The sequence below is a fragment of the Talpa europaea genome (assembly GCF_964194135.1).
Source record: "Talpa europaea genome assembly, chromosome: 12".
Lineage (NCBI taxonomy): Eukaryota > Metazoa > Chordata > Mammalia > Eulipotyphla > Talpidae > Talpa > Talpa europaea.
In genome coordinates this window covers 6881698-6898232 of record NC_140079.1, presented here as the reverse complement: position 1 = coordinate 6898232, position 16535 = coordinate 6881698, and the positions used below count along the sequence as shown (strand labels likewise).

The window sequence follows — 16535 nt, the reverse complement described above, 5'->3', positions numbered from 1 at the left end:
AAAATACACACAGCAAAGACTTTACCTTTTTTTTTTTTTTTTTTTAAAGATTTATTTATTTATTTATACAAGCACTGGGTACAGTCAGAGGCACAGAAGGGTGAGAGAATTCACCAGAGCCAGAGCGGGGAACAGAACAGGCAGACTGACGAAATACACTGCTGAGGGGAGCAGCGGGCGGCAGGAGAGGTCTGCGCGCCATGTGGGACCCTCGCTGGTGGCCGGGGATCGTCGAACTGGCGCTGCAGAGGCTGCAGGCAGCTTCGCAACCCAGCGCTCAACAGCTGCGCCACCAGAGAGGCCTTTTTTTTTTGTTTTTTTTTTTTAAGATTTATTATTTTTATGTATGCATACAGGAACTGGGGCGCAGGCCAGAGGTGCAGGGGGTGAGAGGACCCACCAGAGACAGAGTGGGGAGCAGAGCAGGCAGATCCACTGAAATCCACTGCTGAGGGAGCAACGGGGAGACAGGAGAGGTTGCTGCGTTGCCTGGTGGGTGGCTCCCTGGCTGGGGATCGAAATGCTGATATCTTCATAGTGCTGAGGTTTTAACGCCTGCACCACCAGGGAGGCCCACACAGGGGCTTCATCTTCATTCATTTTAATCTTTTGAGGACCCTCCTGACTGCTGAGCTCAGTGGCTGCCCAGCTCCATATTCCAATCCGCCGCACAAGGATTCCAAGTTTCCCACCCCCTTGCCAACCATTGCTGTTTTCCATCTTTTTTGTAAATGGTCGTCCTGGCTGAGGATACAAGGTGGCGGCGGTGTCTGGCTGCGACTCTACTGAAGAATCTCAGCCAATACTCAGGGGTCATTGTTACTCCAGGGGTCTGTCAGCACCTCCCCATGAAAGATGACCCTCCCCCGTGTCTGCTTTCGCCCCTGCCCCTTGTGCACAGCCCAGGGAGCCACGAGCCAGGATGCAGGGAAGGGGCTGGGGAGGCCGCCGCTGTCTCGATGTCACATCACCATGGCCTGGGAAGAGACGCAAAAACTCCAATCCCTCAGCACTCTGCACCGAGACACCTGAGCCCCCGCGGGGGCATGGGGGGTGTCCAGGGGCTAAGGTGGGTGGAGCATGATGGGAAAGAAGTGGCTTGGGACATGGGTGCATGCTGGGCCATCTGGGTTCTGCCCTTGGAGAAACCCTAAGCTGGGGCGCAGGTGGGAGGCGGGCACACTGGCATGCACAGTCGTGCTTGCCCATCTGCTCCTGGTCTCCAGCCTGGTCACTGGGCCGGAGGTCGGCCCCTCCCCGAGTCTCACCACGAAGGGCGCCCATCTCTTTGCTTGCTTACTAGAGCTCAGGGTAGCTGGGGCCCCTCGGGGCTGGGCTGGGGCGCTCCCGGGCACCTGCACAGCCCTGTGCAGTCCTGGCACACACCAAGCGCTCAGTGAGGAGCAAGAGGCCGGGGGCAGCCATGGAGGGCAGTGTGGGGGTGCTGCTGTACCGTGCAGTACCCGCACCCTGCCCCTGGGGGCTGCCCAGATGTGAGCGGGAGCCCATGCAGGAGGGGGCGGAGCTAAAGGACACCAAGTCCTGCTGGCAGAGATGGTCCAGGCTAGCAGGTCAAACTGTTTCTGCAGAAAGTGTACAATCATCCTACAGACAGGGTGACGTCACTGGCTGCATGCTGTGCACCGCTCATGAGGGGGTACCCAGACAAGGAAATGGTCTGCAGTCCAGGTCACCTGTGACTCTAGGGGGTGGGGGAGGCCCTGGGCCTCGCCCCTCACAAGCCCGCATGGCAGCCTGCAGTGGAGGGGGCACTTCATTGTTCAGCTCCAGTCAGGGCCGGGAACAGCGTGGGTGTGGAGTCATTTGCGTATTAATGTCCAGTTCTTCCGGGCCTGTCTGTAGCTTCGGGTGACTCAGTTCTGAATCAGAACACTGGCGGCCCGAGGGGGCAGTGACCCTACCTTCTCTGCTCAGGGGTGCCTACCTCTGCCCCAGCCCTGCGGGAACATTGAGTCACCCGTCTCTGCAGTGCCAGCCGTAGGTTGCGGTAGGCTGGGGAGCCTTCTGAGGAGGGTCCGGAGAGGTGCTGGGGGCAGGGGCTGGGCCCTGGGTGTCCTTGGAGGTGAGGGCAGAGGGAGAGGCAGCAGTGAGCTGCATTTGCAAACTGCCTCACGATGACCTGCCAGTCTAGGTCTGGAACTTGACCAGGGCCAGGGGGCATCAGGCCCGAGTCGGTGAGGGGTCCCGTGGAAAGTCAAATTTAAAAGCTCGCCTTTCCATCAGGCCCTCTGAAGACCAAGGGGTGAGAACAGATGGCTCAGTCTACAAATGGGAAACTGAGACCCCGCAGCTCCAGGGAAGGGCCAAGAGCTTTAACCCCCAGCCCTGCTGACTGGCCACTATGGTTGCTGGACCAGTGCTGGCTTTGTCTTGACTTACAGGGCACCCCCACCCCCACAAACAGTGCAAGTCCCTGATGGGGCCTCATTCCCCTTCTGGCCTCAAAGGACAGAGGTCTTCTGCCCAACAGCCCCCTCCCAGCCCCACCATCAGCCAGCAGGCCCAGGAGGCCCAGTGAACACCCCATCCTAGCTACCCCACAGGGCCATTACCCCAAGGGTCCAGGGGCATTCCGCTGCACTAGCTAGTGAGGGCAGAGCCCCCAGAAGGGGGAAGTGCCATTAGCCTGAAAGCATTAACTCAGCACTGGCCGCTGGCTGCAGCCGCCGCAGTTACAGCACCGCTCAATCACATGGGTTTTCTGGATCATTAAGCAGTACTGTCAGCTGGGGGCTGCTCTCTGGAAGGTTTTGTTAGTGGCCTTGGGACATTCATCTGGGCTGGGCTCCAGGCACTGGCTGGCAGTGTCCTCAGGGCAGTAAGTCTGGCCTCTCAGGCCTCTGATGTCCACAAAACAGTGTGGGTAGAGCGACCTGCATGTGTGTCCCTCCAGGGGACCCGGGAACTGGCCACTACCCTCAGGTTTGGTTGCCCGCCCTGGGTTGGGAGAACCATCTGGTGGCCATTAGAGGGACAGGCACTGTGGCCACACTGAGCTCCCTCTCTTGACCCAGGTGACCTCGGCTCAGAGCCCGGCGCCCCGTGGTGCCCTCCATGGGAGTGACTGGTCCTCACCGCTGTGCAAAGGCACTGAGGCAGCAAATGGACTGTTGGGAACATCTGAGCTCCAGTTTCTCTCAATGGAGTAAAAAACTGGGATGCTGCAAGAGGCTGGGGGAGGTTCCATGACGCAGCCCGGCCATGGGGAAGAATCTGGAAACACCCCGTACACACACAGACCCAAAAAGGAGTTTTCACAAGTCTTTTGTTAAAAAGAGAACAGCACCAAAATGACACAAAGACCGGGGGTCCATACTCAGGCGACAGGACCCTGTAAAATCCAAACATCAGAAAGTGGCAAAGCGCGAGCTCTGAGCCTTGAGCAGGCTGGTCCCTGGGGAGGGCCTGCCCTGGGTGGGCCAGGACCGGGCTGTGGCCCACACCCCCAGTGCGCACCCGGCAGTCTGGCTGGGGGCTGGGGGGGGGGGGCGGGCGGGCGAGGCTCACTTGGCCGGCCGTGTGATGATGCGGGTGGAGAAGTCAAACAGGTCGCGGTTGATCTTGCGCAGGTTCCGCACTTCATCCTCCAGCTCGGTCACGCGGATGCGCAGCTGGTCCTGGCCGCCCAGGACATTCTGGGGAAGGGGAGAATGCTCAGAGGCAGGAGGGGTGGCAACAAGGCCCTGCACCTGAAGCAACCAGGAGGGTCCCCCACTGCCCGAGACAGGCTGGCCTCACGCAGGGCCCTGTTCCTCCACCCTCTGGTAGGGTGCCACCCCCCCCCACCAGTGTAGAGCCCACCCCTTCTTGCAGCCCTGCCGCCCGTTCCACCCTATTTCTCCAAGCCCCACTTCTGCGCCTCTTCACCTGTTGCCGCCTAGCACCCAAAGACCCGCCTGGCTCCCCAGGACGCCTGTCCAGCTCCCCAGCCCACCTTCTCCATGGTGTTGCACGTGACCACGTGCAGGTGCTCGGTCCGCTCCAGGTAGCTGGGCTCTGATCCCTAAAACAAGAGGGGCTCATTGCACCGCTCAATCACCCCCTTCAGTGTGGGCAGTGGCCCTTGGGAGGGCATCCTCACACCCGTGAGACTGAGCGAAGGGGGGAGCCAGGTGGGTCTTTGGGTGCTAGGCGGTGACAGGTGAAGAGGCGCGGAAGCGAGCCTTGGAGAAATCGGGTCAACGGGCGGCAGGGCTGCAAGCCCCAAGCTGACCAGCAGGGGTGGCATCTCTGTTCCAGCCGCAGGCTCCAAGCCCACTTCTGGAGAAAAGCAACACACATGCTCCCCTCTCCCCAAACCTGCTTCCTGGCATGCCCCAAATGCAGGCCTGGAAGAACATGCTGAAACCAGGAGCAAGAAAGCACCAGAACTGATGGCAGTGCCTGCCTGGCCCAGCAAGATGGACAGATACTGCTGCAGTGTCCCCTGGCACTCGCTGCTTGGACACGCTGCCCGCGGCTGAGGAGGGGACTCATCACCAGTCCCCAGGGACCTGCGCGACCCTGAAGCAGGGCAATCACGGCTGGCACAGCCTGAGCGGGTCAGAACAGGCCCCACCCAGGACAGGCAGGCAGGGGGCCTGGCTGGAGGGGAACCCCGTGGGTGCAAGGACATGAGCAGCGCCCGCCGTTCTGCTAGACCAGCACCCCAAGCCCAGCTCTGCATCTAGAAGGACACCCCGGTGTGTGGCGCCCTTCCACCCTGGAAGACTCCAGTGTTGTGGGGTCAGGTACCGGCCGCCAGGCTGCGCTCAGCCATGTGGTCAGAGGCTGGAGGTGCAGTGTCCACACCAGCGCCAGGGCAAGGCCTACAAGTGGGGGCCAGCCCCACCCCACCAGGGATGGAGTTGTTCAGTGGGGACAGAGTGGGGGCCAGCGTGTTCTGGAGGCTGGAGCACGGGTGCCGCCAGGGGCGCGGTGTACCTGCTGGTGGAGGCCCAGGCGCAGGGTGAGGCCCCCGCGGTGCCGCTCGTCCCCATGCTCGGCTCCCAGCAAGTGCTTGTTGAAGTGGGGCAGGGGCAGGCCGGGCCTGAAGTCGGAGCTCAGCATGCTGACAGGGGCCAGCATGATGGAGGCGTTGGTCACCGGGCCTGTGGGGCAGACCCCATCACGGACCACCCTCAGGAGGCTCCTGTTCCCTCAAGCCTGTCGGTGTCCGGGCCTGCGCACCCTCTCTGGGACCCCGCTGTCCTCTGACTGGCGTCCCCCCGCCCAGCGGGCATGGCTGTGGCTGGGCACACGGCTCAGACCATGCGGGGAGGGCACGCTGCCCACCTTTGAGGGTGACTGTCCGGATGCACTGCTTGCTCTGGACGTCCCACAGCCGCACCGTCTCGTCGTGGGAGCCCGAGAGCAGCACGGTGCCGTCCGTGGACACGGACAGGCAAGTCACCTGGTTCCTGCGGACAGGCGGGCGGGAAAGCGCCGTGCAAATGACCGACCCTAGGATGGAGGAACAGCCCACCCCCACCCCGTACCCCAGTCCTGACCTGTGTCCTTTGAAGACCTTCCCACAGTCCTGATCGGGATGGAAGCTCTTCTCTCTCTGCCCGGGCTGTGGGCCGAGGGGGCCAGTGAGCAGCAGGCCAGGGGGCCTCTAACAAGGGGCGCAGAGGGCGGGGGGCAGGCGACCTTTGGGGTCTCTAGGGTTGGAGCTAGCGTCCCCTGGCTACTCACCCAGGTGCAGAGATCGACCTGGAAGATGGAGCCGTCGCTGCCGCCACAGAACATGTGATGCTCGGCCAGATCCATGGTCACGGCCATGATGCTCACGTCGAAGAGCACGGAGAGCAGCAGCTCACCCGAGGAGATCTCCCACAGCTAGGAGCGGGGGTGCTCTCAGGGACACTGGGGGTCCCAAGGGCTGCTCCGTGGGTGGATGGCCCTGACTGGGAGGTGCTGGACCCCCCCAAAGACCGTCAGCCTCCCCCCAAATGGAACTGGGTGCTCATGCTGGTGATCCCGTGCCAACACTAGCTTTAGTCACTGCTGGCTCTGGACGCCCCCCCCACTCCCATCCCCCAGACCTCAGCAAAGACCCAAGTTAAGCTAAACACCCTCAAATCCCCTGAGCCGGGGTCAGGGGGCCACTGGGTGTGGTAAGCAAATGGAAACTCCTGCGCTGACACAGGCCTCAACTGACTACCTGCTGATGCCCTTGAGGTCAGAAGCCTCGGGGGGAGGGGGTGCTGTCCTAGACACACTGCCAGGCACGGCCTGCAGACCCCGGGAGTGTGGGCAGGGTGGGAGGTGTCCTACCTTCACCGTCTGGTCCAAAGAGGCTGTGGCTACCCGGGCCAAGGGCCCCCCGAAGCCGCAATGTAGGTCAGTGATGGGGAGAGTGTGGCGAGACCAGATGTGCCGGGGAACAGGGGTCCTGGAGGGGTCCACCTGTAGCACACTGTGTGTGGGGGGAGAGGGATGCCCCAAATGCTCACGCGGATGCCCCACACCCACCTCCAGCTCAGTCAGACTGGCGATGTCTTCCAGGGCATCCTCCCTCCCTCACCCTGGGCCTGGGTTGGGCAAGGCCTTTTCAGAGCACCAGGTAGGCACCTGCAGAGATTCCACACCAGCACCAGGCAATCCTTGCCCCCCGACAGGAAGTGGCTGCTGTCCCCAGTGAACTGCAGGCATGAGATGTCCTGGTAGTGGCGGCTCAGGATGACCAGGAGGTTTCCCGTGGAGACCTGCGAGCAGAGGACACAGGTCAGCGCAGCAAACAGCTGCCACTCTGGCCACATGGTCCCGCTCCCGCTGCTGCCCTCTGTCCTCCATCACCCTGACCAGCCCCGTGCCGGTCCCATCTGTGGGCCTCAGCTGGTGCAAGGGGTGGGGATCCTGTAACCAGGGTCCCCAGGGAAGATGGGGGCTTTCTGAGTGACATGGCTTCAGGAAAGGTTGGGGAGGGTGTGCTTCCTGCAGGAACTGTGGGTGGCTCCTCCCGAATATTGGGTCATAGCCAGAAGTGACCATTTTCCAGGCTGGCTGTGAGAGCTTCAAGTATACTGCGCAAAGAGTCTGACAGAAGGGACCGGGAAAAGAAGCCAAGGTCAGCAAGGAGCCAGGCAGGCGGTCTAAGGAAGGAGAGGCTCCAGATGACAAGCCTGTCACACAACGCCCCAGCAAGGACTGTGAAAAGGGGGTGGAGGAAACACAGATCACAGATGCTGCTGTGGCTGAATCCTGCCCTCAGACAGCTGTTTACGTCCCAGGCCCTGGAACCGAGGAAGACGGGTCTTTGCAGTCGTACAGCTGATCCATGAACACGGGAGGATGCTGACTCGCCCAGCAAGAATGCAAATTTTTGATTCTCCAAAAATGCAACTATAGTTGTTCCCTGGGACCCATGAAGGATTGAATTCGAGAACCCTTCCTCTAACCAAAATCTGAGGATTTTTGACTGTTTCAGAGTTGGCCCTCTACACCCATAGGTTTCAAATCTGGTGATTCAACTAACCTCTGGATTTGCTGAATTTGTGAATGCAAAGCACAAAAGATAGGGGGAAAAAAAGCTATGTAAAAGTGAACCTGGAGTGTTCAAAGTGGTGCTTTTCAAGGCTGAACTACAGTCAGTTCCGACGAGGCCACACTGCCGTGGGGAAGCCCTAGTGCAGTGACCACAGGAAATCTGAGACCACCCACACTGGAGGCCATGTGAGGAGGAGGCAGAAAATGAGCCATCTGGCCCCGAGCCCACAATGCCTGCAGCCCACAGGAGCTGGACAAGCCAGGAAAGTCCCTGTCAGAGCTTCTGGAGGGAGTTGGGCCTGACACATTTTGACCTTGGCTTCTAGTTCCCCAGAAGTGGGAGAGAGTAAGTTTCTTTTTTCTTGTGCTTTGTTACCTCAGCTACTCACTCACCCGGGTGCCTTCTGAGCCCCCAGGACTGAACAGATCACAACCCCCTGGGGCCAGAGTTTCCTCTTGTGCAGAGCAAGTGACAGCTATTGTGTGTGTGAGAGCTGGGGCAGTGAGAGGCCGAATGCAGGGGCTCCCCAGGCTGCAGTGTGAAGAACAGAGGCTGGGCTCCTTGTTCCCCCCAGCCTTCCTACCCTAAGGCTGTCCAACCGCCCCCTCCCACAAAGAGGGAAAGGCAGTAGAGGCTGACATTGGCCCCCACCTGGACAGCCATACAAGAATGCCCTCCCCAAGGAGGAGCAGCAAACCAAGATGACTCCCTGAAATATGCTGACAGCAACTCTGACAGTCAACCTGTGAGGAGGTCCTCCCTGGCTCAGTTTCCCTCTCTGTACTTGAGATACTACTTCCTAATCTCAAACCTTAGCATGGACTAAGGTTTAAAAGCTCCAAAAGTAAGACAATGAAGCCCCCTTGCATCAATCCTCAATGCCCATGTCACCTCTCTGGGAGAGGTGCGGAGGCCACTCAGCAGGTATGGAAGAAGTCAAGAAAGGCAGAACGCAGTTAAGTAATCTTCCAGCCCCAGGACCTGCAGTGTGTATGGGAATGAAGATATCACTCAGCACCACATGATCCACCCCAGCAGTCTAGAAGCCAAACCCATCACACCTGATTTGTATTCTCACCTCCCATAGATAGATACTTTCTGCAATCCCTGCCAGGACGTAGAGGCCATTGGGCGATGTGGTCAAACAGGTGACAGGTCCGGGACACATAATCTTCTGCTGGAGCTGGTCCTAGAAGGACACAAGAAGCCTCTGAGCCACCTGCAGAATTCAGAATCAGGGGACTGCAGGAGGGAATGTAGGCGGTGCAGAGGGTTCCCAAGCAGATGAGTAGAAACAACTAGAAAGAAGAGAGGGAATGGTTTGACTAATGGTTTGACCTGGATTGACTAAACCAGGGTTCGGCAAGCAAGCTTCAGCTGAGGCACTGGAGGGTGGAGATGGAAACCTTAGGATTCTCAAATAAAAGCAGGTGCATGCTTTGTCTGGGTAGAGGACCAGAGGGGTCCTCTGGGGGTGGAGGCAGGCAAGGCACAGAAAGCCCAGGAGACCCCAAGGGTCAATCAGCTTGTGCCCCGATTCTGCCTCCCCGAATGTCTGGCCTGTACCTTGAGCCTGTTTCCAAATCTCTAAATGGGAAAACTTGATGAGCTGCTGTGAACCACATCAGGCCAAGCTAGAGCAGAGTCTTTGTCCCCAGGCATGTGAGCCCGTAGAAAGGGGCCACATTTGGGATTACTTTAAGAGAAACCATGGCCTATTAGGAAGGGTAGTCCCTTTTCTTTGTGGGGTGAGTGGGATAAATTCACGAGTCTCCCCGTATACCCTTTCATGGGGTTTCCCCAGACCTTCACCCTCCAAGACCACATGACTCAGAGAAACCCAACAACCCACTCTTTAAATTTCGCGCCTGCTCATACGCAGTACCCCAAGGGCCCCACTTTCCTAGCATTTCACAAACGCCTGCGCACAGTCCGCAGCCCAGAGACTTGACAACCCCCCCTTCGCCCCCCAGTCACGGCTCAACCTTACCTCCGCGCATGCGCTCGGCGTCCGAAAGGGTCTCACTCTCCCTAAGGGCTCTCGCCTCCCACCTTCTAAAGAGCCCCCATACCCACGCAGGCGCAGAGCACCATAACGGAGACACCCCACCTCCACCCCACTCAGTTCAGGGGGCGTAGGCACCCCCCGACCCTTCCCCCGACCCCGGTTCCAGGTTCCCAGCGCATCCCCTGCGGAGCCCAGCCAGGGAGCGCCGCTGCACCTTCCGTTGCAGTTCCCAGGCGCTGATGTAGTTCTTGCCCAGCTGCGCCGCCAGCAGGTACTCGCCATTAAGGAGCGCCAGGCCGCGAGGCCCGGCCTGGCCGCCGCGGTACGTGAGCAGATTGGCGCCGGAGTGCAGCTCCCACACGACGCAGCTCCACAGCTGGGCCGCCGAATCCGTACACACGGCCACCTCCATGGGCGCCGCCATCTTGCAGCCTCCCTGCCCGGACTTGCGTCATCACTAGCGAGACGTTTTATGCGCCGCGCGGGCTAGAGAGGCGCCCGCGTCGCCTCACCCCCGGCGGCCGGCGCAGCCGCGCGTGCGCACACGTTTCGGGGAGGGGGTGGCCCGGCCCGTTGGTGGTTTTGTGCTTTGGAGAATCTGGGGGTTTGCGGGTCTGCGGCTCGGGTGGGGACCCGGGGAGGAGACCGCGCCCCTAAACAAGAAGCCGAGGCCTCCCGCGAGCAGTGGGGTCTCAGCCTGGATGTTTGGGCGTCTTGGGGCAACTTACTCAGCCTCTCGCATCCTTTTTTTTTTTGAATCTGCAAATAAAACGACTCCCCGGTCCAGCCAAGACGGGGCCGCGGGACACAGCCCCCCCGACAGGACACCGCGGCCGGCGCTCGGCGGCCCCCCGGGGCCATGAAGTCCCCTTTCCGACTGCAGCGCACGGTGCCGGCCGCGCGGGCCGCGCGCTCGCCGAGGGGCCTGGCGGGCGCTGGTCCCGCCGCGACTGCGAGCGGCGTTTTCACCGTGTGGAGCCGCGCGTCAGCCTCGGAGCGGGGGGCGCTCGTCGGTGCTGGGCGCGGGGTGCGCCCCAAGCCCCGGCCCGCCCGCCCGCCCCGCGCTCGACGGAGCCGGGGGCGCGGGGGAGACGGGGAAGGGCGTCCCCCCGAGGCACCCGGGGAACGAGGAACCGGCGCCCCGTCGAGGGCGGCTCCGAGCCCCGACGGCGGCCGCGAGGTGGCGCGCGCGAGCCGTCTGCGCGGAGGCCGGCGGGGCCGGCGCCGGGGCGGGAGCGCTCGGGCCGCCGCGGGGGGCCGACGGGGGAGGGAGGGCACCGAGGGGGACGTTTTGGGAACCCGGGAAAGGGGCTTCCCAGAGCAGGGAACACACCACCTGAGGAAGAAAGTGGACGGAGAGGCGCGTGCGAAGACCGTGAGGCCGGACCGTGGAGGGGGACGCGGGGCGCTGGCGGCTTCGTGCGCAGTTAGGAGTCTCCATTTTACTTCATCCCGGGGGGGAGGGGGAGGCTCAGGAAACCAAGTAGTTTTGGAAGTTGAGAGTGGGGTGTCTAGACTCCCAGTAGCTGCCAAACTGGGGGGCAGTGTTCCTGAATTCCACTCCCAGAACCAGCTGGTGCCCCAGGTTCCTGCGATGTTTTGAAAGTGGAATAGGAAAAATAAGACTTTGAAGACCAGTTTACACTTTCAAACACCGCCCCCCCATCTTTCTCTGAATCCTGAATCACGGGTGCTCTGTGGAACCCAGTTTGAAAATGGCCACAATGTGCAGTTTCCAGGGCTGAGCTAGGCGCCCTCTTTTGAACACCGACTTAGGACTGGAACCCCGCACTTCTGAGAGGGGGAGGCTCCGGGGCCTCAGTTTCTCCACATGTTAAAGCAGGTGTGCTCCGGTTCCCCAAGCCCAGCTCCTGCAAGTGTTGGCAGGCACAGGTGCAGGGGGAGAGGGAGGGGAAAGCTGATTTGAAGAGGGGTGCTGATGGTGGAGGGGGGGAGGGGTGGGGGGGCAGGGCAGATGGACTACAGCCCTGTCCCCATCACTAGCCTCTCCCTCCCCTCCTCCACTCCTTGGGGACCCAGCTCATCCAGGCTGTTGTGTGAGGTCAGAGGTCACCCCACCCCCAGCCCTTCCCGGAATGAGGACAGACCAGTTGTGTCAGAAGAGCAGGACAAAGCCACACTCGGGGGCTTCTTGGACCACCCAGTTGCCAGACCTGCTCAGAGCCAGCTGGGTGCCTGGTCTCTAATCCAAGGCTGCCGGCGGCCCTGGAGGTGGGAAAACTGAGGCAGGGCCCTCCACAACCCCGAGTTCACGGCCTTCTCATTTACTGAGCACCTCCTGTTTTCGGGCACTGGGTACAACTGATAAACTGAACCAGACCCTCCCTCTTGGCATCCGGCCCCATCTCAGGCAGGCCCCCGTTCCCCGGCCCAGGGTACCCACAGCCATGGCAGTGGCTCCAGCCTTCCTGGAGTGGCCCCATCATGTGCACTAATGATCCTTTCAGCCCCTTCCCCCCTCAAACCCTGCTTCTTGCTGGCTCCCTGGGCGCCACTAACCGGAGTGGTTTTGAGTTTCACCTCCCAGGAGCCTCCCAGGGGCCAACTGGCTGGCGCAGAGCTGGGAACCAGAGGCAGGCGGCTCCCTGGGCTCTGGAGGCAGGGAGGAGGTGGTGCACCTGACCCGCCTGGTCCCCTGGGAGCTGTGTGACTTCAGGGTGGCTCTGACCCTCTCCAGGTCCTTTTGGCTGAGGAATGAACACGTGGTACTGGCAGATCCAGTTTGACGGAAAGTGACTTTCAGTCATTTTTCCTTTGTTTTCTTGGGGGGCAGGCACGTTGACCTCCCAACGTTGTCTAACCTCCCACTGTCCCCCAGGCTCGTGGGGGCCAGGATCACGTCTTAGTGGATTCATTTCTGGCTTGAGTGGAAAATGCCACAGAAGAAACTAAACAAGGGGGAGGCCCGAGAAGCTAGCTGGCTGCGACAGGAGGGGAGTTGTTTTCCTTCACTCCCAAAGCAGCCTGACTGCGGCTGGAGTCCGGGCTGACTCAGGCAGGAGGCACCAGCCTGGGCCAGCAGTGGCTGGAGTTGGTGGCCTGGGAGTCCAGACAAGGGAGGCCAGACTGGCCACACTGCCCTTGAGCCCGTCATGTTGGTCACAGGAAGATGGATGTGGCTAGGACACCCCAGGAGGTCTCTTCTGGGGATCCTGGCCTGCCTTCTCTGGTTTGTGAGGCGCCTAGAGGTGGCAAAGCACAGCCCTGGGGCTGCCCTGTCCCTTTGTCTGGCTTCCCTGGGGCCACACCCAATCTAAACAGGAATGTGAAAGTGTCACCAACATTGGGGAAAATGTGGATTTTGGTATAAGGCCCAGGACCCACGGCCTCATCTCCCAGGCTTCCCAAAGCCAGTCCTCTGGGGCAGTGACCCAAACCCCTGGGGCAGGTATTTGATTAGGGGACAGGCAGAAGAGGGACAGGTGGGGGTGAGGGAATGTCATACATTTCATGCCCAGTTGTCAATGTCTGGCCACATCTGGCAGAGGATGAAGGGAGCCGTGTGGGGCAGTAAGACCAGTAAGGCCTGGTCACGCATCCTAGGGCTTCAGTCCGCCGAGGAGTCTGCACTGGACACTGGGACTGCAGAAAGCCAGCCTGGGGCCTAGGAGACACCAACCTCCCCACCCTGTGTCACTCCCAAACTGGGGCTTCACATCTGGCTCGCACCACTCACCTCCACTTTCAAGGTTAACACTGAGGGGGGTCATTCTTCTGGAGGTGGCTTAGCTAGGTCCCTCCTGCCCTCCTGATGTGGGGGTCACTGTGGAGGGCTCTCCTGGGCGCTGTGGGGGGCTGACCAGCATCCCTGGCCCCACCATTCAGTGCCAGGAGATGTAATCTGGCGATCAAGGATGTCCCCAGACGTGGCCCGGTGACCCTGGGGGGTGTATTTCCTTCTGAGGCACCTCTGGGTTGGCCTTTGTGCCTTCTGCGACCCGAACCCCACCAGGATGGGGGTGGGGCGGCGCCCAAAAAACCACCACAGGAGCAGATTTCTGTTAAAAGTCAGAAGTGTTTGGTCTTGTTTTAATATCTCATCAGCTTTACAGGGTTACAATTGTCTTAAATATTTCTGAAGTTTAAATACAATCTGCATAATAATGTTATTATAAAATGTAAACTTTCAGTGTTCTTTTAAATTTCAAAATCACACTTTTTTTTTGGTCTTTTGCTTTTTTTTTTTTTTTTTCCCTTTTAATACCTGAATGTTCTGCAAAAACTGAAATCTGTTACAGGCCGCCCACGCGGGCAGCTCGCGACAGGCTGGGCCGGCCAGAGGTAGAGTAGTTACACCTTTAAAAAAAAAAAATTTTTTTTTTTTTTCTTTAACCTGAGTTCAGGCGTGGTATCCACGCGGTCTGACAAACCCCAGAGAAACTGAAATTTCACCTGTCAAGAATGAAAGGCTGAATTCATGTTTGCCGAGAAAAAACACAAAAGCAAAATTAAAGAAAAGAGTGGGCAAAAATGATAAAAGCGAAAAAAGTGGCTGTATAAATGCACATCTACTCAAACTAACCCAGCCACCCCAGTGCACCATTCCACCCCCGCCCCCACCCCCCAGCTGGACAGCCTTGTGGCCAGTTTAGAGGTCACAAGGAAAATTCTAGAAGCAATCTGTCCACAAACATCTCCAGAGCAGGGGAGCCCCTCTCCACCCTGAGTTTGGGAGTCCCTGCTCTGGCCCTGCTGCTAAGCCCCACCAGTTCCAGAATGGATAGTACACAGGCAGGGGCGAGGCACCCTGGTTTGCATAATGGGGTGCTGAACCACACCCCAGAAAGCTGCCCCTTCCTTAAACCCCCACCGAGGGCACGGCCCGGACAGACGCAGGGGCTCGAAGGGGGCACCTGAAGCAGGGGCAGGCCCTCTGGAGACCCCTACACCTAGCTACCCCAGTGCAGGCTCCAGTGGGCAGGGAGAGCAGGGCCTGGGGAGCACCCCCACCTGTCCCCTACAATCATCAGCGTTGAACAGCAGGCCGTGCTTTTGAGTTAGACCCCTCACAAGACAGCACCCGGGGCCACACACTCCACCACACAACACACAAGATCGCAGTTCACGCCCTCTGGGGGTGGGTGGGGGTGAGGGCGGCTCCCTACCTGCCCCAAGTCCTGAGCAAGTGGAACAGAAAGGCAGGCTGGGTGGATTTTGGCATCAAAGTCACACACCTGAGGTAGAAAGAAACGCCAGCGGAACCTCCCCCCCCCCAACAACCCACCAGTGGGCTCCAACGGCAGGTGGGGGGGCAGGAGGGAGAAGAGGGGACAAGGGGCCTGGAGGTGTCTGGGGACCAAAAGCTCCCCTTCCCACAATGATTGTGCTGCTGCAGCGAGAAAAGGGGAGAACCTTCTAGAAGGAAGCCGAGAAGAAACCCCTGGATGCCTGCCACCTCCCCACTTCTTGGGGGGAAGCATCAACGACCCTGAGATATATCAAACAAAGAGGGGTTCCTTCCCAAAGTCACACCACAGCCTGACTAGAAAGCAAGCCAGATTCCCTGGCTCAGGACCTCACCCCCCAGAAGGTATCCAAGGCAACAAGATGATGCCTGGGACAAGGCTGGGGAGGCTGCCAAGCAGGGCTCTGCCCCTCCCGGCTCATTAGGCTGGGCTCCCTGAGCCCAATTAGAGACTCCAGGCTCACCCTGGGGACAGCTGAGTTAATCTGCCCCACACCCCACAGGAACACCTGGCTGGTGAAGAGGCCCTACCTGTGAGAAGCCACAGCCCCACCCAACACCCAACACAGGAGAGCCGGGGGACCTGCAGGGCAGGGAAGCGGCACCTGCACTGGCCCTGCCTGAAACAAGTCACCCCCATCCTCTGAGGCAAGTCACTAAGGGGGGTATTAGAGGGGTACAGTCCCTTTGTGCCTCAGTTTAGTTACTCTAGTGCCAAAGGGGTGGAAGAGGACAAAGGGAGACCAGAAGAGGGGGACTGTTCAGGGTGCCATGGCCCCAAAAACCTCACCCTGAGCTAAGCCTGGCTTTACCCCATTCCCCAGTATTGATAGTCTCCAAAAGTAGCCCTTGTGGGCAAGACAGAGCCCCCAGGCCGCATTCATCCCTGAGACAGGAGCCTGAGGGCTGTTCTGGGTAGAGCCCCCTCCCATCCTGGGGGGGGGGTGTCCTTTTCCAGCACTTTCTCCTAAGACCTCCAGATTTCTGTCCCGAGAGCTCCCTGCATGCAGCCCAAGGCATCCCCTCTCCCGAGAGGGCCTGCACACCCTGCCCACAGCACCTGAGTTCACCTCTGCTGGCTCCAGCCCAGGGGCCCAGTGTCCCGCGCGCACCAGCTGGCCAGCACACACAGGAAATGCACGCGCGAACCCAAATCAGTCATGGGAAAAATAAAAAGGGTATTACTTTTTCTTCTGTCAAGTCCAGTTTCCCTGAATGAACACAAATATATAGACGTATAGATAGATATATATATCCTCTTCCTAAGGTTTGATTCCTCCCCCAAGAATAAAATAGAATATTTACAAAACAAAACCCCCCAAACCTCTTAAAAACCCTATAGTCTGAATATCGCTATTTCTTTAAAAAACAAAACCAAAAACAAAAATGTTTCCAAAAGCAACAGGAAAAATAATTCAACTGATCGTGGCTCAGGGGTTATCATTCAACAGAAGCTGGATGTGGTGAGTGTGTGATGAATAGGATGAAAAAAAAACAAAACAAAAAACCCAGACAAAATGAGACAGTGCGGGACGCATGAGGTAAATACGGTCAGCCTTGCACGGCCGCGGGCCCGGCAGACACCGGACACCGGTCCAGGCAATCCGGGGCTGCACGAAAGCCCTGGAAATATTTGCCTCTCTCTTTTCTGATTTCCATTGCTGTTCCTGTAATTCATCTTTCTGAATGTTCGAAACCTGAGTAATTCAAGTGTTCGTTGGTTTTCCCCTGTTTTATTAAAATTTATATATATATGTGTGTGTGTATATATATATGTATATATTTTCTTCTTTTCTTTTTGGCGCTAGCTGTGGCTCCTTTGTAAATGT

At 59.0% G+C, this 16535-nt stretch overlaps 1 protein-coding gene across 1 annotated transcript; it reads right to left on the bottom strand.

Moving 5' to 3' along the window:
* Positions 1-3330: 3330 nt before the first annotated feature.
* WDR18 (WD repeat domain 18) lies at positions 3331-9930 on the bottom strand. The gene is made up of 10 exons (XM_084250434.1): positions 9715-9930; positions 8571-8681; positions 6577-6710; positions 6280-6421; positions 5698-5841; positions 5511-5575; positions 5296-5420; positions 4945-5111; positions 3956-4024; positions 3331-3656 (listed from the first exon to the last, which is right to left on the bottom strand). The coding sequence occupies exons 1-10, from the start codon at positions 9922-9924 to the stop codon at positions 3525-3527; spliced, it is 1299 nt and encodes a 432-aa protein (XP_084106560.1). The 5' UTR covers positions 9925-9930; the 3' UTR covers positions 3331-3524.
* Positions 9931-16535: the final 6605 nt, after the last annotated feature.

Coding starts and splice junctions, on each gene's coding strand:
- WDR18 (XM_084250434.1), bottom strand. CDS start 9,924: ATGGCGGCGCCCATGGAGGTGGCCGTGTGTACGGATTCGGCGGCCCAG. Junction 6,711..8,570: donor AAAGTATCTATCTATGGGAG/GTGAGAATACAA, acceptor CTCTGCTCGCAG/GTCTCCACGGGAAACCTCCT. Junction 6,422..6,576: donor CTGGTGTGGAATCTCTGCAG/GTGCCTACCTGG, acceptor CCCCACACACAG/TGTGCTACAGGTGGACCCCT.